The 26,252-nt window shown below is 40.1% G+C and overlaps 1 protein-coding gene across 2 annotated transcripts in view; it reads left to right on the top strand.

The window, feature by feature from the left end:
- The window catches only part of RNF217 (ring finger protein 217), a 60,725-nt gene that overhangs the window by 22,845 nt on the left and 11,628 nt on the right, over nucleotides 1–26,252 (top strand). Inside the window, exons 2-4 of one of the 2 annotated variants that reach the window (XM_062632393.1) lie at nucleotides 11,108–11,341; nucleotides 18,056–18,214; nucleotides 24,491–24,692. In XM_062632393.1, coding sequence (XP_062488377.1) covers nucleotides 11,108–11,341; nucleotides 18,056–18,214; nucleotides 24,491–24,692 — 595 coding nt within the window. Of the gene's footprint in view, nucleotides 1–11,107; nucleotides 11,342–18,049; nucleotides 18,215–24,490; nucleotides 24,693–26,252 lie in introns of both variants that reach the window. The other variant, XM_062632392.1, reaches the window with a different exon arrangement.

Genomic DNA, 26,252 nt, shown 5'->3' with positions numbered 1-26,252 from the left:
GCTGACCGTGACCTGATGGAATGGTTGAAAGGCTTTGAGACCTGCAGAGGGATACCTGGACCAGCTGTTATGTGAGCCGTCTGGCTGGATTTGCATCCCACATCTTTCAGACCTATGTAGGTGTTTGATCACATGACTGGAGATCTAGGGCTAAACTCCCAGTGGTGCAGAGTAAGCCTGCCATAGCATCCAGGAAGAGAAGTCTGTGTGGGTAGAAGTTGTCTTTTTATTTTAGGTCAGTCTGTCTAACCAGCCAAAAAGGATGGTTGCAAGAAACCGGATTCAATGATTACAACAGTTACTTCCACCTTTCTTTTTGTATTCAGCACTTGCTGGGACTGTGATTATCCTCAAAGAAGTGGAAGTGATCAAGAACAGGATGAGGCAGGGAAGATTTATTTTACCTTGTGTAGTGTTTGGTGTTTTTTTCCTCCTACATTCAAGTATTTCCAAAGCCTTGTCAGATCACAGCAGTATTTTTGTAACATTTGAATCTCTTCTTTGCTGTTAACACTGAAAATTTAGCCGGGAGTCTAATCTGAGGCATTTTAACTTACTCTGCCCCTATTCTTTGCTTCTGCCTCACAACAAAAGCAGGCTGTCAGAGCCTGCATTGCAACAGGTTTGTCAAACCCGTATCTATGTTTCAAACTAGTAAAGGGTTTGTAGTAAAGGTCATATTACATTGTTGTACTTTTTTTTTTAACATAGGTTTACATGTACAAACAGCAGATGAATTAGTGTCTTTGGGGTTGTGTTGGTTTTTGTTGTGATTTTGTTTTGGTTTTTGAAGAGAATTTGGAACAAATGGTAAGTTGCAATGTCTTCTCTTGTGGCAAGTCTGGTGTAAAAATGAGTATTTTCGCAGCCTTAATCAGCTGATAGAACTACCTATATGAATTCAAATGAGCTTGCTTCACATTTTCTTTGCTTTATGAAAAAGTGGCATGTATTGTTCTGAATATATTGTTCTGAACACCGTTATGGTGTGTTTTTCCTGGTATAGAACATCTGCGTTGTCTTCCCCCCTTGTTTTGCTATTTCTCATGATTTTGTGATGTTGTAAAGGTTCTAGCTGCCTGTGACAAGCAATGTCTGTAGCAATTCATACACAAACGCTTTCAGTTAAAGTGAAGGCTGACTGCTTCGGTTGGGACACAATTCTGGCAGGCTCTCGGGGAGACGGACCTGACAGTGTAACAATCCCCAAATTACAACCAGAGTTTGATCAGGAGGAGAATTAATTGACAGTTTGGCTGTTAAATATGCTGTTTAGGAATAACGGCATGCTAGCTGAGTGCAGGTCTACTGGATTGGATTAGATTAGTTGTGGGGCAGAATTTTTCTTTCATCTTTCATAAGAGGATTTTTCTTCTGTGCCATAGTTTTTTCCTGAGGTATCTTACATAACAGTTTAACTGTTTGATCATGGGTAGTTTGCTCCTATATGGGGTGAAGCTTCTGTTTCACTTTCACTTCTGCTTCTCTGATTACAGGTCAGAACCACTGCTTAAGCTTCTGCCTCAGCTCCCTGGAGAAGGCTGTGCTATTTGCACTTCCTGATTTTGTGCCTTTGCTTCCTGTTGTGGCTGTATCCGTCATTGTGTTAAATGTGCATTAAAACGAGTTTAAACTTAAATGCATTATGAGAAATAGCTTCATAAAGGCATGAGAAGTTGGAGCTTTAGTATAGTATCTGGGGTTCGTCCAGATGATGGTATGTGGAGAGATGCTTGGAAGTCCATTTTGCATTAGCCTTTCCAGGAATTACTTATCCCTGAAAATTAGTCAGTGTGCACACCTGTCAGTTAAGCTATGTAGAAGTTACCAATTTGTTTCACTTTGTGTAGCTTTAATAGCATAGCTTTTCACCAAAAGGAGCCTTGTTTATTGTGGATAGGTCTGGTAGGATGAGATAGGTCTCTTTTCAGGAAGCCAGAGCAAAATAACTAATTCAAGTCTTTGCTATTTTCTAACAACATGATTTCATTTAAAAAAATATTTAAATTACCTTGTTTGTTAGGGAAACCACATGAAGGTATTTTAATCTCATATCTTCCACCTTGAACCTTAGAAATCAGGTATGTTACTATCACTCCTCAAAATCATCTGTCCATTAAAAAATACTCTTCAGGCTTTCTTCTGCTTTTGCTTGCACATGTTCAACTCTGCTGTTTCTATATTAAATCTATCAAGTAAAGAGGGCACAATTTGGTTTAATGTCCAGTAGTCAGGAATGAAAATGCTACTAATACGTGCATAAGAAAACTTGCCTACAACCTCAGACCTAAAGATACGGTAACTAAATAGTTGTAGGTAGCTTTCTTAAGGAAAGCAGGACTCTTTAAGAATGGCTATACAATGCCTGTCCTTTTTTCTAGAGGCCAGGCAATATAGATGATCAGAGTGGTGAAGAAAAAAGTTCTCACTATTTTTAAGTCATCATCCACGTCCATGGGAACTCTGTTCAGTTTTGTAGCCATTTTCTGGGATGGAGTAGTGAGACATAAGAGAGCATACTTCTTTCCTACCTCCTTCTCTTCATTATGATAGCTTTTCTTTATTTCATGCTAAACGCTACTTTCAGTTGGGAAAATACTAAGCACCATGAAATGTTTCTGTAGGTAAACAGTAAAACGTAACAGCAGCCACTGCTGGTGAAACCAAAGGTTTGATTAACTATATTACTCATTATACCAGCTGGGCTTATCTTCATTAGAGGCTCACTAATACAGATTACTGAATAGGTTTTGCAAATATATGGTGATTAGGGCCTTATTTTATTTGAAAGAGAATGCTGGTTGGCAAATGCACTCAAGCCTTTTCCAGCTTTTGTGTCTGGTTGGGATCCTGCCTGTTAAATAATAGAAGAACATAAATAGTTACAGAATAAATTGTCACTGTTGTTGATGGATTTTGCTTGACTCCACCTGAATTATGAAGTGATGTTTCTCAATGAAGATTGAGACTGTATTTTTACTCTTCGACAACTGCTTGTGGGTGCTAACTGTTTATCCATCTTTAAGAAAAGCAGGGGAAAGGATTTGGTTGTGATACTAATTACTGTTAATAGTTAACAGTATTATTCCATTGGAATTGATCTGAATCTGGGTTAAGCCTGTCTGAACCCAGTAGAGGTTGGAGTTCGACTGTTCGGGGCTTTCTGCTGTAAGTGGAGAAAACATTTTTCAGCATTGCTTCTGTAAGAGAGTCATCACCTGATTGAGTCACTGAGCACAGCTTGGATTAATATGCTTAGCTGGAAAGCAAAAATAGGATTTTTTTTTTTCTTACTGTTTTCTGGGGTATTTAAATGAATTGCAGTAAGCATTCACATGACTTTCCTGTTTTTGAGAAGTCGGGCATGTTTAAAGTGAGGGGTGCTGCCCCATGGCAGGGGGAAGGCTGTCCCATGCCTGCATCCCATCCCATTTGACCTGTTCACTCTGACCTGTTCACTCCTTGCCTTCCTTCAGCCTGGGCTCTTGCAGTTTCTCTGATTTACCAGAGTATTTGTATGGGCAGGATAGACCTGGATTAGGCTTGGCTGGTAACAAATTCAAACGCAGATGGTGGTTTCTACAAGTTTTATGCTGACAGAAGGTAGCAGGCTGTTCCCCTCTGAATGTAAGGCTGTTAAGTAAAGAGTTAACTAATAGATTTTTAGCTCATTTATTTTACAGGAATCAGCTGTTTGAGTTGGCTTGTTTTATTTCTGTGTTATTTAGCTGTGACATTTTTATTTTTATTCCTGATGCATGAAGCCAAACAAACCATTACCTTACAGAGGGGTCTTGCTTCTTTGCTACTTGTATTTCCTAATGCTGCTGAGCCCCAGCGAGTGGATTCACTGCCTGGCCAGGTTATTTGAACATACGATAGTATGCACATGGTGTTGTGGCCCTTACTTCCTTTCTGTAATCCCTTCCCACACCTGCTTGGCTTTAATGTGGTCTTTTGGTCCCACTGCAAGGCAGGTGCAATTTCTTGTTTTCCACCCCAAAAAGGGCAGGTATGCAGCTTGGTCTGTTGTCTTCAAAGCTCTTTATTCATGAGCATCTTTGGGTCTTTTAGTGAAAGTGCTTTCTAAGGAATGGAAAAATTACCACATCCATACTTGGCTAGCACTGGTAATATGCACACCTTGACAAAATGAGAAAGCTCTTGTGCATTTCCTTGTTCCCTTTAATGCATGTTGAGAGACCTGTGTTTTTGGGTCAGATTTCTCCAAGGTTTGCAGTTTCTGCCACGTTTCCTCCCAGGTTACCTTCCTCCACCGGGATTTCCCCCTCCCTCTGCCCCCACACATGGCCTGGAAGGAGAGATGAAAGATCTTTATCTTGCACGCTCCAGGGCTCCCAGGATTGTGAAAGCTTTCTGCCAGCCTCTCTCTAACTCTCCCTCCAACTCTGGCATATCTCTTTGTCAGAGAGTGTCTCAGTTCAGTGGGCAGCCACCTGGGTGTAGAAGCCCTGATTTTGTCCTGCCATGGGACTAACATTGCCTCTGCTGTGGGCTTTGGCTCACCATGGGTACCAAAGCACAGAGCACCTCCATACGTGCTGATGAAGTGCACTAGGTTTGATGAGGAGGAGCAGGCAGGGGCATGAGTTAATGCAGCATAGTTTTTGTAAACCCATTATTGAGGCAAAATCGTTCTCTTTTTTTAGTTCACTTGGTGCTAGAGAAAGTAACAGGAGATGAAAGGGTAGAGGGGAGGAGCTTATTCAAGTCAATATTATGAAGAATTTTAGTATTACTTTGTTTTCCTACAAGTAGTGTTCTGTAAATCCTGTCCCTTTGAACAGATAATAAAATCTGAATGTTCCTGTTGATATGAAGTCCATGTGAGCAGGTTAACACCTAGTCCTCTGGAAGGAAGTGAAAAGGAGCAGAGCTTTATGTCAGCATGTTGTCAAATCAGAAAGCAAATGGAGAGGTCTGTAAGAAGAAAAGGTTTTGGTTGAGCTTAGTTGTATTCTGAAGAATATCTTGCTAGTTTATCCTCACAGGTTTTTTAGGAGACCCCTGTGTGTACCTGTGGAGGGGAAAAGAAGAGTTTGAACAGGAAACAGACACCATGGTTCAGGGTTTTGCTCAAGGCTGCAGAGGCCAGTTTTGCCAGTTAAGGTTTTGGTTAGTTTCTGGGACTGAAGCTGCTCTGGTTACTGCCCATGCAGGGGATGCTGGCTGTGGCCCTGGCTGTTGTATGGTTGTAGCACCCATGGGGATGTGGATTTGTGTGAGGACCACTTTCGGGAGTGCCCTTGGAGTGTTACCGGTGAAGCTGGAATCTCAGCCTCTGGCTGACGTGAAAACTGGATGAGCTGTGAGAATTTAAATTGATGTTGCATTTAAATGTGTTGTAAGGCATTCAGAAGACATGCTTTTGGAGCAGAAAGGTCAAACCTTTGTACTGGTGGTGGCTGGATTGAAATTATTTATGCTGTGATTCCCTCAAAAGCTTCTTGCTTTTCACTGCCTTTCTCCTGAAGGATGAGATACTAACATATTCTCTGAAGGCCCTGAGGCTTTGCTTCTTGCTGTGTCTTTTTTTTTTTTAATGTTGACAATGTGATAATGCAAATCTCATTAATAGTGTGACTAGAAGAGGTGATGTCTGCCCAAGCCTGCAATGTTTGGGTCCAAGTAACTTCTCAGTGTCACACAGTAGGAACTGCTACGTCACTGTCACGACTTTATCCAGATGTGTGGTACCAATGTGAGAGAACAAAGCTGATCCTCAAAGGACATTCTGATGGACCCTTTCACTGTTAGTCTGTGTGAGCTTGTGGCACAGAAATCTGGTATTTTTTCATTTAGTGGAAGCCTCTGGTTGTACTTTTATTTATAGTAAATGGCCATAATTTTAAATAAAACTGAAAATGGATGAGTCACAAATATGTTTTTTTTTTTTTGTCTCTGTATGCCTGTCAGACACTGGTGCTGGGAGATGTTAGATTTCTTGGGCTACTTTGTATCCCTGAGGTGAGGAAAAGTGTGATTTCTGGGTTTTTTTTTCCTTTTTTCTCCTTTACCCATCTTAAAGGTGCTGTTGACATTTGCCACCTTCTTTGAATTGCCTCAGTCACCTTCCTCATTCTCCACTGACTACAAAGAAGGACTGGCCATTCTAGTTGTTCTGATGGTCACTCGGATACTTCCTGATATAGCAGAAAATATGAATTAAAACTAAGAAAAAAACACAAGAAAACAAAACTAACAAACACTCCCCCCATCTCCTCCACCCCCAGTTATTAATGAAGTGCCAGTATGCAGGAAATCGTCATGATTTTGAGCTCTTTCTTGGATCCTTTTGAGGCCAGAAATATATGGGCTAGTGAAGCCCTTTACTCCTGAGCAGGGGAGCGATGGTTTTTGACTACGACGAGTTTTCAGGAGGTGTCTGGCAGAGAAGACAACTCTGGTGGGGCAACTTAATGAGAAAGAGGTTCAGAAAGTAATTTATTGCAAGTCTGCTGTATTGAGAAATGAATTCAAGGGAAAAATACCCATGGAGTATGGTTTGTGAAGTAGTATGCAACAGGCAAGAGCTTGTGTGAAGATGTCCAGTGGAGGAGGTGCCACACAAGAAAGCCAGTCTGTTTTCCTGTTTGGTGATGCATCTTAAGGAGTCCCTAATCTAATTATTGTTAGTTCTAGTTGTTCATTCTTGCTTGTCTTGCAGCACCATTTGACAGTAAGAAGGAAGGATGGATGGACTGAAAAAGAGAATCTGTTTCATAGGATTTCTTTTTTTTTTTTTTTTTTAAAGTTAGTACTCAAACCACAAAAACAGTCACAGAACCACAACCTTAAGGGCAGGTGCAGAATGCTTAGTAAAAGTTTGCACTGACTTTGGTTTGCACTTGTTGAGTCATGTCTACTTGGATTTCATTTGGTTAGTACCTACCACTATGGAATCCTGAACCATGGTAAGCCCTTCAGGTATTTTCCATGGGTTGGTTGGTTGGTTTTTAGAAAACAAGTTCAAAATTGTGTTCTCTGCTTGCCAAACCTACAAGAAAAGTTATTTTTGCTGGTGAGTTGCAGATCAGTGAAGAATATTGCCAGTAAACTAGAGAGCAATTGGATTTTGCCTTAAATAAAGGGAACTTTAATCCATTTGTTTCTTCCTCTGTAGAATATGAAGGTCCTGTAGACTGGACTGTCCCTTCACTTACATCTGTGTGTTTCCAAAATACTATTTTATTTATGTGTAAATAACATCCTTCGTAGTTTACAGGGAGAATTTGATGCACTGGTAGAAATTGTATTTCTCTACAGAGGTGAAGATTAGACAGGGCGCTGTTCACTTGCAGCATTAATGTGTGAGAATTAAGAACAATTCAGCATGTGCATCTCTGAACTAAGAGTAAAGTTTCAGTTAAAAATAATACTCATTTGTGTTAAACTAGAATGGCCTCTTTAAGGAATGTAGCTGTAGTACAGCTGCCCAGGTACAGCCTGCACAGGTTAAATTATGTCTAGCTTGGGCCAGGCTAAATGACAGCTAAAAATCAGTGCTTCTCTGGTGTAGTTTGAACTGTTTTCTGTGTAACTAAGATTTCCTTTAAAAGAAAGCTCAGGGGGGCCAGAAATAGTTTTCTATGTTTAGTTTTCTAGTTTACCATGCCATCTGTTTGTGTTTTCCATTGCTGGTACCACTGTGTTTTGGGGCAGTAAGGAGACTGGTGTAGAGTCTGGTGTGTGTGTCCCAATGCCCTCTCATCTCCCGTTTTTCAAATAAAATGTCAAGCACTGGGGGGATGAGGAGCATGTATGCATTGCTCTCCTGATAGTTTGAATGTTAGCTTTCTGTAGGGTGAAAGTCACAAGAGCCTGCTTCCTGTTTATGAATTGGAAACAGAGCTAGCCCCTCTTGAGATGCTTTACAGAATTGAAGCATATTTCAGCATAAGAACTAGATGCTACCTGACATTTAACACCATACTGCAGCTCAGCTGCTTTTAGACATATCTGAGTCGTTCCTCATGCTATGAAAATACACCATGCTGTTTTGTGTACTGAGAGTTCTGAAGTTCTCAATACACAGTGGTATTTTGAAATTCAAAGATTTCTTGAAACTCAGGGGTTTGACATTGTGATAAGCTGATACTAAAGGATAAGGCTCTTCGAAATAATAATTAAAAAAAATGTGGAAAAGAAGAAATCCAGTTATTTTACCCATGTTGTGTTTTTGGTGTGTTCATTTTTTTCTCTCTCATTCAGCAGCACCTCCTGGGTCTGCAGCAGCAGGTAGCCTAAGAGGCTACCTCTAAAGCTGTACTTAAATCAATTGCTGATGCTAGGGCACAAACAAAGATGGACTGTTCAGTAAGACAAGACTCCATTGAAGTTACTGCTAATAAGCAACCCAGCTATGTTCACTTCAGTCCCATTCAAAACACAGGAAAAGGATCAATCTTTGCCAGACTTGAAAGGCTGGAATTATTACAGAGGATAAAAACGATTTACTTCAAGTGGGTGTAAAACATATTTTCAAAATAAATACTGAAACCACACTTGCCTCTTACAACATATTAATCACAATCTGTGTTGACATGAAATATAGAAAGTGTTCAGCTTTGTATTCCTTCATTTTATAAATGCAGGTTTATTCTAACTAGCATTTAACGTAAGCAGTGCTTCTTAAGCACCAGCTTAAGATGCCAGATACAATGTGCCTTCTCACTGTGAAGTGTTACTCCATTGTAGCTTAGTTTTCTTAGCAAAAGGGCTTGCCTCATAGTATTTCCTTAATGCTTAAAAGCCCCCAAACCCCTGAAATAGTCATAGCTGGGATTAATATGACTTTTTGGTTTTGAACTGTTGTACGTACACTTCTTTAAAAAGAAGCAGTAGTGAAATAGTTTTTGATGCTTCTGTAGCAAATTGTTTTCTTGGTTTACTATGTTTAAGTGCTGTAGTGCTGGATTCATCATCTATTGCTTTATAAGCACAGCTCTCTAAGTACTGGGTGAGCCTTCTGACAAGAGTCACTCTAGTGGTGTCATATGCTTGAGTTCAGTGTTCATGTGCTGCTACAAGTGAAATAGTGTCCTACAGGTATAAAATGTGGATGCTCCCCAGCATAGTTATGTAGCTTGTGGAGTTTTGTTTGTTGTTGTTTGTGGGTTATTTGCTTGTTTGTTTTTGTTTTTTTTGTTTGCTTTGTGGTGGAATTTGGGAGGGGTGTTTTGTTGTTTTTTTTGGGGGGTGATGGGGGTTACACCATAGTACCTTTGCCTGATACTCCTGTACTTACACTGGTCCATGTAAAAGCCAAACTGTTTGAGCCTGGCCTTGTTTGCACATGGTAGAGCTCTGCTCACGTTTTAGAGCTGGAAATTAAATTTGGGAAAGTTCCCTCCTAAAAATGGGTGTATTGCTGAGGGAGCTGCCTCTCCTCTGTACTGCAGGCATATCTGCCTCCATCTTCACCTGCCTGCATCCTGAGCTGGGGCTGCTCATTGCACAGCAGCAGTGATTGCTTGTTGAGATGTTTGCCACTGTGTTCTGGTCTGGGGTGGGCTGCCACCATCCTCACCCTGCTTTTCTCCCTTTGTTCTGCTTATCTTCATTACTGAGAGGACAAAGCTAATGCCATAGGATTTTTTTTATTATTATTATTTTTTTAAGTCAGATAAACCTTGGGTTTTATACCATTTTATGACTCTAATCCTCTGACTCCTGACTAGATTATCATTCAGTTAGACCCCATATGGCTCCATTGCTGAGGTAGCAATGACAGGGTTGTGTTGGTTTAGTTTGTTTTTCTCCTGCTTTCTTACCTTAAATATAGTATTAGTGGGATCTCTGTGTTTTCTGATACCATTGTGCAGCAGCAAGACCTGCATCCAAACCTGAGGTGTTCCTGTCACATTTAGCGTGTTGTTTGGCAGATTCCCGTAATGGAGTATGTTAAGAGAATAAGCAGTCCACGGAGATCAAACTTGCCAACCTTGAAACAGTAATTCCTAGAAAGAGATGCTGATTGCACTATGGAATGCCTTTTTCTCTGCACAAAGATGCTCTGTAAGGAAGAAGTTGGGCTGGTGGTCAGCTGCACTTGTACAGTCAGCTTCATTCAAGATTACTTGAGGCAGACAGGAAAATGCTCAAGCTGGGTCCTTGCAGACTCTCAAAATCCAGCAGAGTTTGTTAGCTTGGGCTCAGTGCCAAGCAAATGCAACTCTGCAGCTCCCAGACCAAGTAGGATCTGCTGTTTTGGCATGGAGTCCCAGCTGTTAAAGCCTGCCAAGCGTGAAGGGTGCAGACCTGGGTCCAGCACTGTGCTCAGATAAGGGAACTTTCAAAAGGTGTTGTGGGTATCTGACTATATGGATCAGCTTGGGACCATCAGGGCTCATTAGATCAACAACAGTCTTGGCCCTGTTAACCTTAAGCTTGCGTCTGTGCCTAGTCTTTTTTAAGGTTGGGGTTGTTTCTTGTTTGGGGGGATTGTTTTTTAACTCTAACTCCGAGTTCTGGGGAAATCTATTAGCTTGGTCAGCTCCAGGCTCAGCTACCACTTTATGTGCATGCAGCATAGCATGTAAGGAGCTTCTTGGAAACAGACTGCAGAGACACTGAAGTTGCTGAGCAGGAGCCATCTCAGGCCTAGCATTGAGTCAGAGCTGCTAGTTTGATGATCTTAAATTGACTTTAATTTCTCTGAGCTGTGATTCCCAGCACCTTTTGCAGTGAAACAGTATACAAATGTTTCCACTGCCTGTTTCCTCACAGCCTGTGTGAGCCATAGTAGTGGAGTACTGACCGTTACATCCAGAGCATGGAGCACTAGGTGGCTGTTGCTAGTTGAGACTTGTGTATTGGTTTTACTATGGTACATACACTGAGACCATACATTTAATAACTGCAGTTGTCATAAGGTAAATATCTTTTCAGTTTGGATTTGAAAATACTTGTTTGGAAAAACTGCAGTGTGCTTGGACTAAGTCAAAATAATTTTAAGATTATATGCTTGATAGTCTGTGGATTGTTACAGTACTTAAAATTAAATTTCCTCACAGAATTCACAAATACTTGCTTCACTCTGCCAAGCAAAAGATCTTTCAGCTTTTCTGGGTTTTTTCATATGCAGGTGCAGCTGGGACAAGCGGATATAAAATGCCCAATCACAGAATGCAGCGAGCACCTGGATGAAACAACTGTCCTCTATAACCTGCCCCATGACGACATCATCAAGTATAAGTATTTCCTGGAACTCAGCCGCATTGACTCCAGCACCAAGCCATGCCCTCAGTGCAAGCACTTTACAACCTTCCGGAGGAGAGGCCACATTCCTACCCCTGCCAAATTGGAGAACAAATACAAAGTGAGCACACTTGCCAAGCTTTGTGTTAGATGGCACCACAGAAGCAGGGCAGCATTTTGTGGGCATTAAAAGAGCTTTCTTACATCACTGGGGCTACATGTAAGCTGTGATTAGGAATATGAATCCACAGTACATCATTGATTAACTACTTAATAGATTTCTAACAGTTCAAGCAGTGGAAATTCAGCCCTTATTTCTTGGGCAGGTGGTGTCATTTTATCTTGACATGCATGTCAAATTAAAGATTATTCTCTCTCTCACATCCAGACAGTATGGTCACCATCAGAAGAGGCTGGGGAAGGGAAGTTATCACTGTATCTGATAATTTTAGACACACAGCTCTAGCAAAGATAAGTATTCCCTGAATCTCTGGGCAGATAATTCTGAGCATTTATGGTGTTGGTTTGCTCCTTCCCTAGTAACAGAGCTGTTGTCTGTCCTGCTTCTTGGTTTTGTTTTCTTCAGTCCCTTACCAGTGGTTATACATTACTGTAGTCTCATCAGTTACCTATTTCTCAAGTTTTCTGTATTGTTAAAAAAAAAAAACAACCCTACCCCCCCCCCCCAAACTTTTATAACATTTCTTTTAGTAGATTTTCTTCTACTGTGATTTCAGTCAAAGATGAAAAGCAATAGATTACAGTTAGAAGAAGCTTTAGGCTGCTCAAGGTCCATCTCTGTTCCACAAGGCCACAGTTCTGTCTGCAGCATTGTGCTCTCTGTTATATTTTTCCATCTGGTTACTAGATTTGTTGTGTTTAATTTCACAATTGAGCTGTCCTTTCCTGGACAAACCAGTTTTCCCCAGTAGGAGTTCAAGATAACTGTTTAGATAGCCCTAATTACACAGCATAAGATTCAGCCCAGTATGGAGATTAAATGCAGAAGGTTGTGCATCCAGTGGAATTGAAACCTTGGTATAGCTAACTTTGAGTCATGACCTACTGATGTGTATCTGCAGTGCATGAATTGCATGCTGTGCTGTCTGCTGGACTCAACATTTTCACCTTTTTGGCATCTTACATGGAGGTGAAGAAATGCCCACAGCCATTCTTCTTCACCCATCCACTTAGCATTCCCTCAGATGCAGACAAGGTGTAGAGTCCACAGTAGATCAGAGATGGTAATTTTCCTGCAGCAGCCTTTCTTAACGTGCCAGAAGCTGTTACTGTCCCACCAGTGTGGGTCATATGTGGTCTGGTGCAGCCTATCATGGGCATGCCAACTTTAAGAACATTCCTCAAAGTGCAAAATGGGGTGTTCTGCCCACCAGTGCTCGTTTGTGTGTTGAAATGCTGTAGCTAAAATGTTTCCACTGCCTCCCTGCAAATCATAATCAGAAGGAATGGGAGGCTGTGTGATCCATGAAATAGTGCAAGCTAGAAGCAGTTCCCTGGTCCTGTGGTGATGCATTATGTGTAGCTCTGATCTGCAGAACTCGGATCTCCTGGGAAAAGGCTCTGGCAAAATGTGTCCTTTGAACTGTGTGCAGGTGTTGCCTGGAAGAATGTCTAGTTGGTGCTGGTCATAAATATAATTAGGAAAATGCTGACAAGCAGTATTGGATCATCACAGTCCAGTGCTTCAGCCTACTCCCTAATCCTGTATTGTTTTCTGGCATAGATACAGTTTTAGTGACTTATTTTAAGCTTTGGCCTCCAGTCAGGAGACTTGGAGACACACCATACATAATGCCGTTGACTCCTTTGAGAACTCACCCAGAACTAGTCTCAAGGAGAAAAGAAAACGTAGAAAGAATCGCGCCCCACCTATTCCACCCAAGGAGACCTTTTGCTGTGCTTTTTGCAACTGGATTTGCCCATCTCACGTTGGCCTTTTTAGTCATCAGAGTGCTTGTAGTAAGCGTGGGTAAAGCCCTTCCCAAATCTTCGTTCGCAAAGTCAAGCCATGATGATGAGCACAAGGAAGAGTTTTACTGCAGGGATAAGGTTTAAAAAGAGGGCTATATATGAGATTGTGCATATGTGAATAATTACATACATAGGGACCTTTATTATCTCTGTTTTCTTAGGTTCTCATGTGACTGATTGTATGTGTCTTGTCTGTACCTTGAACTACAGGCTCTTTGGACATAAAGACTCTTCTGCATATAGCGTAGGAGACATTTGACTTGAGAGTACGAGACTCAAATATTCACATCCAAGCAATATAAACAGCAATTGCGCCAGATAAATTCTGCACCAGCACTGGAAGTGCTGCCTTCAGAAGAACTGAGTCATGCGGGGGGAAAGTTTATGCATAAGCCTACCATTAGGATCACTGTGCACGAGGGCTCAGTGCCAGCATGCTTGCTCTCCTATATACTGAAACAAGAAAATACGTAAAATCCAAGTGTACATTTGGACAGATACTTTAGAAATGTTTTTAAGGCATTCCTAAAATTTGATACACTATATGAATTATAAATAACATCTAAATTTAAAAAGGTAGCAAAGTTTAGATAGATTAATTTTCCTTACCTATAGCTGGTTTATGTCAGCTGTACAGATCTAAGCCCAGTAGTTCAGATAGCTGCTGCTGTTTTTCATTTTAGAGATCAAGTGCTGGTGTGCTAAGCCTAGAGAGAGGAGGAGGGTGGGAGAAAAGGAAAACTTGCTATCCAAACCTTCTTTCTTCCGTTAGTGCCACTTAGGACAGCACAGTACAGCAGTGTGACTGTTTAGTTTCCTATATCAAATATTTGTATCAAAAATGGATCCAGCTTTAAGTAAGGAAGTATTCCTGCCCCCTCTCATATGACCTCAATTGGGAGTGTAAGACTTGATTGTAGATAAAATAATAAACCATTGGTCAAAGCTGGTATGCCAAAGTTGCAAAGGAAATGGGTAAACATTGAAAAATTGGTAGTTCTGTTTCTATGCATGGAACAGGTACGTGTTTCACAAGAGCAAGTATGTTGTCTGCTTTTTTTTTGTGGGGGTTGGTGTGGGACTTCTGGGTTTTTCCTCTAAGCTATGGATTTCATCTCTTGTTTCAGTGTTAGGTCTTTGACTTGTTACCTGCCATGAAGAAGCAATTCTTGATTCTTGAACTCTTATTCCTGCCTCATCAACCTGTGAGCTTCGTAATGAAGCTTTTGTCCACTTCTGTCAAGAGATACACATGACATAAGAAGGGCTTGAGTGCTTGGCTCTGGAAACCTCAATGTTTTTTTTTTCAGTGCAGTTGTGACATAAACTCTCTTCTGTTTGAACTACTCAAGAGTTTCTGAAGCTTGTTGCAGGTACATATTCCTACTAGTTCTAGGGCAAATATGCTGTGATAGAGGATCTGTGAAGTTTGTATCAATTCCTGCTTTATAGATCAGATGTTAACCTTGAGGAGCAGATATCTGCCTTGAGCCTGAACTGCTGTGGACGTGGGGATTTGCCGTGCTCTCCTCCTTTGTCCTCAGCTGTTCATTCCTGCTAGCTTGCTTTTGCTCATGTTGATGTTTTGGTGTCACACTGGGAGCTGGATCAAAGATCAGCTCCAATGGGATACAAGATTTGTTTGTTTTGTTGCTGCTTATATTCAGCTGGTACAAGATGGGGGACGGGTTGGTGACGAGGAGGCAGCTGTTTTGGCAGGAGCTCATATTTATTTTGGAATGAAGTGGCTGTGTAGTTACAGTTAGTGATTGTAATTCATTGTAAACAGGTAGTTGCATGATTAATTTGATCATCCTTTTATATAACTAGCATTCCACTAAGCAGCAGAAAATCTCACACGGAGTTTTTTGCAGTTTCAGGCTCTCAGAATATTTTTAATGTACAGTCAGTTTTGCTGTCATCGTATGACATAGAGCAGTGTTTGATGTTGAAGTTACCTACCAGTTTTGAAAGGTACTTTCCTGGAGGTGAGGAAAATGATAGAACTGTTTGCAGTAAAGCAGCTAGCTAAGAAAATGGCAATTGTTAGCCCCAGTTGTCAGTTTTTCAGAAATCTGAGAGCCAAAAGGTTAGTACGAGAAGTTTTATAACCTTTTCTATTTCAAGGGCAACTGACCCTCAGGAGGCATAGAATTTTGTGTATGCATCCACCCTCTCAATTCTGATTAACTGAAATAGAAGTTGTAAAATAAATAGAAAAATGTTTGTGTGAGAAAAAACACATCTGGAAACCCACTAAATTAATGCTCTGGGTTTTTTCAGATATAGTTTGTTGGCTTTGCTGGACAAAAATATATTTTACCATTTTAAATTATATATATATAGCATTTCTGTGTCCTTTTGATGGTTTCATCCACTAATAGTGAAGCATAAAACAAATCTTATTTTACTATTTTCTTTCAGAAAAGTAGAGAAAGAATGGAGTAAGAATCTGAAAGTATGCTGTAATTGTTCTGTTGTGTCACACCGCATCCAAGTTTGAATAGGATTAGGGGTTTGTTTTGCAGTCCCTAGTTCCAAGAAAAATAAGGTTCAGAAGTACTTAAAAGAATATAGCTTTTTATGCCTGCTTAATGTATGTTCAGACAGTTTTGAACAACAGTCAAGTGGCCCATTCAAAATGTAGAAGCTATGTACCAGGTCAGTTTTGAGGACAGTGCTGTTGAGAGTGGCAGGTGGAAGAAGAAATTAGGAACTCCAAACCTGGTAGCAAAGTAGGCAGTTCCCACTAGTTTATTTGAGCTAGTCAGGGCTATTCATGGTAATAAATATTATTCTGAGTTCATGTGGTTACAGCCTCATCCTGTATTTCAGTACTTTATAACTAATGTATATGGAAACATCTGATGTCAATGCGTGTGTATAAAATTAAATATATATCCTGGTAGCTGTTATATTTCTTAACAATATATACATGCTGTAATAGATAGATTTGCAATGAATTTGTGTCAAATTTTCAACCAAAAACCCCAGCCAAACAAACTCCCACAAAACTTATGTTTTAAATTATGCTGGCATTTTTTTTTTTTTTTAAATAAAAAGCTTTAACTTGCAGCATCCCAGATCTGTTGGTTTGGGTTTGTTTTTTGTTGTTTTTTTTGTTTGGTTTTGTTTGGTTTTGTTTTTTTTTTTTTAACATTTGTGTTCTATCTCAAATATCTGAATATTGCAACTGATAAAAGCTTTCAGGTTACAGAACACTTAATTGTGGTGGCAAGCTCCATCTTTGGCTGCGGCATAACAAATACCCAGGTGAAGTTAATGACAGCCACTGAGTCAACTAGCATCATATAAATGCTCAGCTTGATCCATTTTGTCAATTAGGTTTTTAGTATGAAACATTAAAGGCAAAAAACTAAATGCTAACCCTGGTGTCTGGAACTTGAGGAATAGTATTAAGGGCAGCAGACGTCTTCATTTCTCCGTCATGCATCAGAGATGGGATCAGCTTTGTATTAGCACACGGGTAGATGGATGTAGCAATTGCACATATAAATAGTAATTTTGGCTGCCCCTCAACAAAAAGTAAGATCCTAATTTATGGGAGATCGGAACGCCTGCTTTGGACTCTCCCTGGAGCTGAGGCAGCATGCCACCAGTCAGGGTGTCTGAGCAGAGGGAGCAGCAACTGGAAGGAGTAAGGACTGCTGAATATGTTTTGAGGGCTTCACATGTATCTCCACCCTAGGATGTAGTTTCTTGAGCAGCACCCCCACACCATGCATGGCCAGCACAGACACATCAGTGGTTCAGTGTCAAACTAGGTCTGGATACAGATACAACCAAAAAGCTTTATTTTTTGGCTGGCTGAATTCCTTAGTCCCATGCATCAGGTGGTACAAAGCCAGGGCAGTGCTAGGCATGGACTGCAACTGGAGCTGGTGAGCAGGGCTTAGCATTTGTATGAGATGTGCCCTCCCATCTTTCAGGCGGAGACATTTTGGTGCCAAACACAGTAGGAGTTAAGATGTTGCAGGAGCCTAGATGTGCCTGTGTCTAACGTGGCTTGGGGTTCTTGGTTATCTTAGTCATGGTCTGGTTAGGAGGTCTGTCTTAAGTCAGATAAGCACCTGCAGTGTGCTTCTTACTATATATTTCTATAAACACAAAAGCTGCTATAGTTTTTCAAAAAAACTGCTGGGCTCTGGAGGAGGACATGAAGACAGTGGTGCCGGTTTGGTGCAATGATTTAAAACCCAGGGAGTGAGAAGAATGGATCCTTTCTTAATTTAGGAGCTTGGCTTGTGATTTTTGCTGTTAGGTGTGGTCTATAGCAAACAGGCTGTTTGGCACAGCCTCAGCTTGCCCTTGCGCAATCAGGACCATTTCTGATAAAAGCTTCATAACCCATCCTGGGCTGTGTGGAGACCCTTCATAAGACTGGGTACTCCCTGGTAATAGCCTTGGCAATGAAGTTTTTAACTAGAAGACTGAGATCCACTGTGCTGAAAACTGGCTGCTAATTTTCACATGATCTAAAACATGTATCAGAGGCAACTCAGTAAGCTTGCTGGATTTTGCCTTTTGGCATCTGAGCTGGCCGGTGAATTCGGGAAGTTTAAACAAAGCTACTTATGCCTTGTCTGTTTGGGGCATTTCCTGGCTTTAGCAATTAGTTCTGTATTTTCTCCCTTTTAAAAATATAACAACAAATCAACTTCCACAACATCTTGTTTTTTAAAACAGACCCTTCAAAAGACATTAGACCTTTGCTGGGCAGCTGTTCTCTTAACTGAAGACCAGTGTTTTTAGAACGGGCTTCCCAGTTGGGTCAGCACCCAGCTTGCAAACGTGTGGTGTTTTCTCATTTGTACAGATCCAGTGTCCGTCTTGCCAATTTGTCTGGTGTTTCAAGTGCCACTCTCCCTGGCATGAAGGCGTTAACTGCAAAGAATACAAGAAGGGAGACAAGCTGTTGCGTCACTGGGCCAACGAAATTGAACACGGGCAGAGGAATGCCCAGAAATGTCCAAAATGCAAGGTGAGCTGTTCTCCCTTGGCTTGCAGGTAGTGACTTCAGACTGTTTAAATATGTATATAAAGTATATATTTGTAACTTCTGCTCAGCATGGGAAATGGAATTCACACTTGAAGTGCGAATTCCTGTCAATTGAGAAAAACAGGTCATATATTTAACTTACTGGTTCCTGCACTGATTCTGCAGAATCTCTGGATATAAAAGAAACATTATGGAAATCATAAGAGGGGGCTTTGATGTATGCTTATAATGAATGTATGTTACAGAATAAATTATTCCTAAAGTAAAGCTTCAAAGAAATGGAAAGCTTTGGAGACATATGATGCCCTTTGTCATGTTTTCCAAAGATGCTGGGTGAATTCAGTTTCCGAGTAAGGCAAAAAGTACTTTATCAACAAGTTAACTAAAAACATCTTTAAGATTTGTCAAAACCAGAAGTTTTTAAGATTAAATGTCAGTTCTTCACAAGCCTTCCTCTTGAATTAGTTTGTCAACACTGGAGTCCCACACCTTAAAAACATCATTAATCTCTTCCAGGATAGGAAATATTTCTCACTACTCAAATGAGATGCAACAGCCTCACACACCTCCTGCTCTGGCTGCCCTTAGTGAAGGTGGCCATTATGGTTTTTTGCTATTTTTTTTTTTTTTGCAGCACTTATCTCCAGCTACTGACAGAGTAGTTACATCCAAATTAGATTATCCTTTTTAAATAAAGGGAGTACGCAGTCAGATAGTACCCTATCTGTTGCTCTACATCTGCCTCATGGAGAGGACAAAGTAAAGAAACTGGGGGATTTGATAGGAAATAAATACTGAAAGGGAAGATATACTTCTAAATGTCTGAAGTATACTTTTGTCTGCTTTGAGCCTTACCCTATGCAAGTAAAAGAATGTTTATCAGTTTACTAATTAACTCATTTTGGTCTTTGGGAATGAAATGCCTGTGGTGCCATAGCTTGAAATGGAAAGATTTCCAAACACTGAGTAAAATTCTGAAAGCTCTGAAATCAGTAGCTGGTTGTTTACCCTTTCTCCCTCCTACACACATGACATTTAACAGCTTGCTGTGTGGTACGAGTTGATAGGTTTGAGCCAGTTCTCAAAATGTTCACTTTCTGGACAGTCTTACAGCAAAATACTTTAGTGAACTTTGCTCCTTTTGGACTGGGAAGTAGTATGTGTTTTGGTTTTAATTCTTTGACTTCTGCCCAGATTCAGTTTTTATGACAATGCAAATGGTGTAGCTATTGAAATAAGTTGTCCAAAAAAAGAAAATGCACCAAGCAAAAAAGTATGAACATGTAAAAGCAGAGGAACGAAGGCTGGTAGCTGGAAAGAGAAAGGGATAGCAGTTTTAACTTCTAACGTGTTTATCCTTAATAAGTTTAAACTGCTGAATGCAAAACTGTTTTCACTGTCTTCGGAAGAAAAGGCTGGGCACTTGAAACTTTCCCAGGTTAAGTCACTTATTTTGAAGCCTGAAGTTACATGAGTTTGGTTATTAATTTCAAAAATAATTTGTTTCTTAATCAAAAGAAAATAAATCCTCCAGCATGGTGGGAGACAGTATGGAAAGTCATGAAACTAGCATGGAAAAAGATCCTTTCTTAACAAGTCCTTTCTGGTAATGTGGTGCTATAAGTGAACATTAAAGAGGGAATTGAACCATTTCATAAACTGTGCTGCTGCCCCACTCTGATGTTTCTTTGGCTTTTTTTTTTCCTTCAGGGGTGAAAAAAGTTATTCCTGCTCACAACTTCCAATATGTTTATATCAACACATTGTATTGGTTACCAAATCTGTAACTAGCAAGTAATCAAAAGAACCACTTACCGAGCAGTTAGTGGTCCCGTTGTTTTTCTTTTTTTCTTTCTTAATTGGTTGTTGGGTAGTTAAAAGAAATATATGTTATGCAGCATTCTTCATCAAAGCATCAACAGATATCTGTGCACTTGGGGATAAATATACCAGCAATTAACAGTGTGTAGTCAGGGGGATTGGAGGTAATATTTTCTCTGCCTCTCTCTCCAGTCATTCCCCAAAATCTCTCTCAAAAAATAACATTGAATCAGATGTCTCTTGCATTTTCAAATAAAATAGAGAAAAGTGACAGAGAAAACAGACTTGATAACGTGCTATTTGATTCGTTCTTGTTCCAGATCCACGTAAGCAATGTTTCAGGTGACAACATATTTTATTTTGGTACGTGCGTATATTGTACTCAAAGAACCTCTTTTGTGTTTTGGTTGAAAATTGCAGCATCCAAAACTGACAGATTGAGGAAGAGTCAAGATTGAATACTAATATCATGACACTTAAAATTTAATCTTTACACTAAAACTGAAGCTAGCAGAAATTAAAGGTAGAAACTTCAGAAGAGATAGAATTTCTTTAATGAGGTAACTTGAACAATTACTGGTAATTTCAAAAGTGTGATATAGCTTACAGTGTAAACTGTGACCATATTTTAGATACCTTCTACACTTTGAGTAGCCATACCATGGAGAAGTAGAATGCACCATTATTATCTTGTCTGGGCATGCAGATGAGAAAGCAGGAACACTCTTATGGTGTGTGTATATGTATATATAGGCAGATCCTTAGGCAAGTATTCACAAGTTTTTCAGTGGTTTTGGGAAGTGCTTTGAAAAACATAATCCTTGGTAATGTGAATACTAGTAGGCACTGTTAAATAAGCTTAAACTTGATTACCTTCTCCTGTAGGTCAGCACAGCTTTAGTGCATTTAACAGGAATAGCTTCTATTTACCTCATCTCTCTGAGATATGCTCACATAAGCAAATACAAATGTTACACACTGTCAAAATACATGATTATAGATTCACAGTGTGACTGTATGTCAGTATGGAAATACTAAAAAGTGCTACTTTTTAAAACTGCATCTTAAGTTAATCTTGAAATATTTCTTCTTTTAATAGAGCCTTTTCCAAATTTATTACACAGTAATACAGTGCAGACCATTTTTCTCAACAAAAGTTGTCCAAAATGTGGTCTTGTTCTAGAGGGAGCTGGCTAATGAGTGAAAAATTGCTATGTGTTAATAGATGCCTTTTCATAAAACTGTAGCTTGATTTGGGTTTCCCCACTATTGTTTTAGGGTGTTACTTTTTACAAGATCTTGCAAAAATGCGCTTGCAGCAAAATGCCTTTTTTCCACAAGGGTTTTTACAGTACAGCAAACCAAGGAAGTACTTCATGTTTGTGTTATCTTACCACAGATGTCAATATCAACACTGTCTGAGGAAACACCAAACAGTGGCTCTAGCTTAGAAAGCTTCAAACAGAGGCAGAAACTTAAATGCGGATGTCAATACAAATCAAGGAGTATGTACTGTGGATTCCCTGTTCTGATTAACACTAGTGTTATCAAATAACTTGGGGCCTAGTTCTTGAAAGTGCTCTGCAAATTATTTCTCATCCTCTGAAGGGAGGAGAGTTCTTGCTTATATATGAATGGATAAGGCCATGCACCAGGTTTTCTTCAGGAGTGGAGAAGTGCCCACACTCATCTTCAGATCTCTTGGAAATGATTTCCCTAGAAGATTTCCATGAAAGGGCATATAACATGCAGAGGGGGTAAAGTGAGGGTCCGAAATAGCCACTGAACTACCTCAGTTGCTTCCTTAAGACTCTTAGCTCTGTGTGCTTTGCCATCAGTATGTAATTTTTCACCCTTCTTGTTCTGGGAGCCATTCTTTGCTTTCTGAATGACTAAACCTTTCCCCATAAGGTGAGGGTATGTCCTTGGGTTTGAGCAGACTCTGGGAGCAGGATGAAGCCAGTAACCCTTCCTGGAGCTTGGACACAGAAACTGGGCTTGCAGTCAGTTATTCTCACATCTTGCTTCCTCAACCCCCACCGTGCTGCTGGGGAGCCTGAAGTTACAGGGCTCTGAACCCCACACGGCCGCAGCTATCTATAGCAAGCGGCATTCCCAGCCCTGTACATTTCCCCTGCTGCATGCCACGGTATTGCCAACAGAGCAGGAACACTCATGTGATATCTGACCCATTGGTAATTGCTTTCCCACCCTATAGATTTGTAATCCATCTCTGTCAGTGGATTATTCTAAGAGGAAGGAGACATGTCCCTGTGAACCGGAGCTGAAGTTTAATCTGGTGAGATGTCATATTTTAGGCTTGAAAGCAGCCTGCCTGAATCATACAATGTTCATCTGGCATTGTCAGTCTGTGTCCCTATGATAAGGAGTTCAAGCCCCACATCCAAGGTTGGTTTTTATTTCATCTTTTTAATGAAGTCTTCCCTTCTAGAAAAGGGAGAGATTTTTGCAACAAAATGTATAGGCAAGTACAACCACATGTTCCAAATACGTGCCTTTTGCAGACAGTTAAATATGGGCCAATAAGTATCCACTAAAAGGTTTTTAATGCTTTTAATGTGTAATTGCAATATGTGTCCATAAGAAAATAAATCCTATATAAACCTCTTTATGTTTTAAGAGGACAGTATGTCTGGGGGATTTAGAGCAGAAACAAGTAGATTCAGAAGCAAGTGAAGAGTGGTGCCTGGCTAACTGGAGCTGGGATGTAGAAAGTAAGGTTTTGTAGCCCAGTCGTCTCTTTTGTGAATGTCTTTCCCATCGTATGTGCAAAAGAAGCATTTGAAAGTGTAGAAATAGGAATTCTGAGATGACTAGTGTTGGCACAGGAATGTTGCCAGGTATATCTGGAACTACTGCTAACTAAACGTGCCCTGGAATCTTTTACCAGTAGCATTGCTGGTGGAAAACATCACATGTATAAAGTGCCATTTTCAGTAGCTGTTCAGGTGAGCGAGACTTCTCTGTTCCCAGATGAACCCTGATTAGCACAAGAGAAAAAACACACTTGGCCATCTCAAGCATGTCAGAATCCCAGGGAGTCACAAGCCTCTTTTGAGGTGAGAGGCTTCCCTTGTACCTGAGCTTTCAGCATCTCTGGTGCTTGCAGGGCCCCTGAATGGTGATGCCTTGTCTCTACCCATACCTCCCTGCCGAATAAATACCTGTAGATGCAGGTAGGAATTTCAGGAGGCATTCATTCATCCATCACAATTTTCAACAAATAAAATTCCAATGGGGTGTAAGGGGAAAAAATATTCCCAGGGAAGAGTGGTGAAGCATGGAACAGGTTGCTCGAAGAGAGTGGGATGTACCCATACTTGGAAGTTTTTAAAATCTAGTGGGAGGAGGCCTGGAGCAATCTGATCTGACTTTGAAGCTAAGCCAGCTTGGAGTTGGGGGTTAAAATAGCTGACCTCTGAGGGTCACGTCCAACCTCAATTATTAGGTAATTTTATCTTCCATTCATTGTGGGGTATGATCCTGGGACGGGGAGGGGGGGAGGTCTTCAGCAATTTTGTGAGCTAGGGAATGTGTGTTTACCACCCTGTTAGCTATATTTTCAGTTGGCAACATTTAGTAGTAGCTTGTAATCATAGTAGATCCAGCCTCAGGACTGCCCTCTCGCCTAAGACTCTCAGAACTATTAACTGAAAACCAAAGCCTTGCTAAGTCTGTGCAAAGTAGGTAAATGTACCAGTTTTGCAGAAAAGTACGTGGAGATACAGGAATGGAGCTGTTTATGCAGGCAATCAGCAGAAGGATGTATGTAGATCCTAGGTAGCCCAGCTTCATGCTGTTCTGTGGGCATTATGACAGCTGGGTGCAATTCTTTAATACAGTTTGTGGAAATTTTTTTTTATTTTTTATTTTCAAATTAAAAAACCAACCCATACTTTTTAAATCATTCACTCTAATAGTGCTTTTTCTGGTGTTACAAAATGCAGCATCAATTCATGGTGGGAAAGAGAGTGGGGCCACAGGTGGCAAAAGAGGGAAACCCATCTGTAGAGGGGTCAAATTGAGTTCATAACTCTATTTACTGTGCTGGTTTTATGTTTAATAAGATTTGGTGCTGATGTGTCTACTTACAGTAATAAAACCTAATTTTTTAGTAAGGTATCACTCAGATCCTCATCTGATACAAGGAGTGTTTAAAGAAGAAGGAAGTTCATATACAAATGCTTGTGTTGAAATCTGGAATCAACTACAGCTCATATTTGATGTTCTAAAACATGCCTTAAAAAACCATTGTTGTCTTAGGACAGCTGAAGTATTTAATTAATGCTGGTGAGGTAAGCAGGGGATTGGCTGCAGTGTCTTTTCATCCAGTTCATGGACTGAAGGGGGTAGTGCCTACTTCCCTGTGCTTAGAGAGAGGGGGAAAAAGTAACCTTTTCTCTTCTGCTGGTACAGATCCATATCCAGAGAACAGAAGGGTGTGACCACATGACCTGTTCCCAGTGTAACACTAATTTCTGTTACCGTTGTGGGGAGAGATACCGCCAGCTCCGGTTCTTCGGAGATCACACGTCAAACCTCAGTATCTTTGGATGCAAATACCGCTACCTCCCCGAGAGACCACATTTAAGGAGATTAGTGCGAGGCTCTGTCTGTGGTGAGTGGATAAATGTTCCTTGTGGAGAGCTGCACAATGAGGTGATTGAGTGTGGGAGTCAGTAATAGTTAAATAAAACCTAGTGCTTTAATGTATTGGAATGGCAGCCTGTTGTTCAGCTATGTAAAAGGTGGTTTGTTAAATATATTTAAATAGTATTTGCATTCCCTTTTTTGATGGATTACATATGTGTATAAGTATCATATTCTCTTCTGCTTCCTAACATTTTTTAATAATACATAAGCAAACTGGAAAAATACTGTCAATATGAGTGTTGCTTGCTGTGATTGTTACTCTAAAAGCATATTAAAGATACAGAAATGAACAGGAAAGTGGATGAAAATTCAAAATGATTGGATGTACCTACTCTGGTAAAATCCAATGCATGAGAAGATCTGGTATAGATTAAAGACAATGCTGGCACTAGAGCACATGGGTATAAACAGTTCATTAATAAATTTAGGCATACAATGCAAGAACCATTTCAAAGCACCTAGTAAGGTTGCAGAAGAGCTTTTAGTAAAAGCCACTATAACAAACAATGTGTTTTTTAAAATGGTTCTTCGTACGTTTGATGGAATTACTGTGATAGCAAAGGACTGCGCTCAGAAGTATTACCGAGTCAGTGCTGTTCACCTGCAGAAACATTGGTAATCTCGTTCCAAGGTTAAATCTCCTATGTACAATGGAGATACAAATATAAAATTAGTGGGTTTTATCACAGATCTGCAAAAAATAACATTCCTGTTTACTTAATTTTTGCAGTGGTTTACAGTAACATATCTAAATATGCAGTTGGCATGTTTAAATGCCATATACAAAGTCTAAAATACAGGTGCATGTACACTTTATGAATAACTGCCAAAACACTGCAGAGTGCTAACAGAACTCACGCGTGAAAATGAAAAAAATAAAAATTCCCTCAGTTTACATGAGATTAGATTTCAGGAATTGAGGTCACTGCTCTTCCTCTTGGGTTAGATTTTCGCTATGATTGGCATATGTGAGCTAGTCTAGGGTTTTGTACTTTTTCCAGACAAGCACACATGGGTATGGACACATCTTTTTAAGAAGGTGGTGTATTGTTGTAAGACTATATCCCATGACATTTTTCTTTTGAGACAGTATAATCCCTAATTGTGGTACAGTGTCAGGTCAATTTGTGGATTCTGCCATCTTCAATGGTGGAAATGATTGTTTTAAATACTTCCTTAGCTAAGGTTTGTATCTGAACCTTTGCTTAATAATTATCAATAGATACATGATTCACCAATTTATACAGTTCTTAAGTTTTGGCTTCCACATCATCTTTGGTAAGGGCTGTAGGATTTCAGTATGTGTTGTGTGGTATCTTTGTTTTATAGACCCTCCATCAGATTCTTTGTGGTGGTCTTTGATTATTTTTAGTATTATTATTTTTTTGTTTGTTTTGAACTGGAGCTTCCTAGTCTTAATCATTTAAGATCAAGTTGAAAACCCAGAAGTGTTTAATTCCAGTTAGGGATCACACCTAGGCTCAGAGGTGTCCTGTTAGCTGCAACCATAAATGTAAATATGTTA

The sequence above is a fragment of the Pezoporus occidentalis genome, unplaced genomic scaffold (assembly GCF_034315485.1).
Source record: "Pezoporus occidentalis ecotype Australia unplaced genomic scaffold, CSIRO_AGI_Poc_V1 ctg39, whole genome shotgun sequence".
Classification (NCBI taxonomy): Eukaryota; Metazoa; Chordata; class Aves; order Psittaciformes; family Psittacidae; genus Pezoporus; species Pezoporus occidentalis.
Note: the sequence above shows the minus strand (reverse complement) of the source record. Positions and strands in the feature narration are given on the sequence as shown.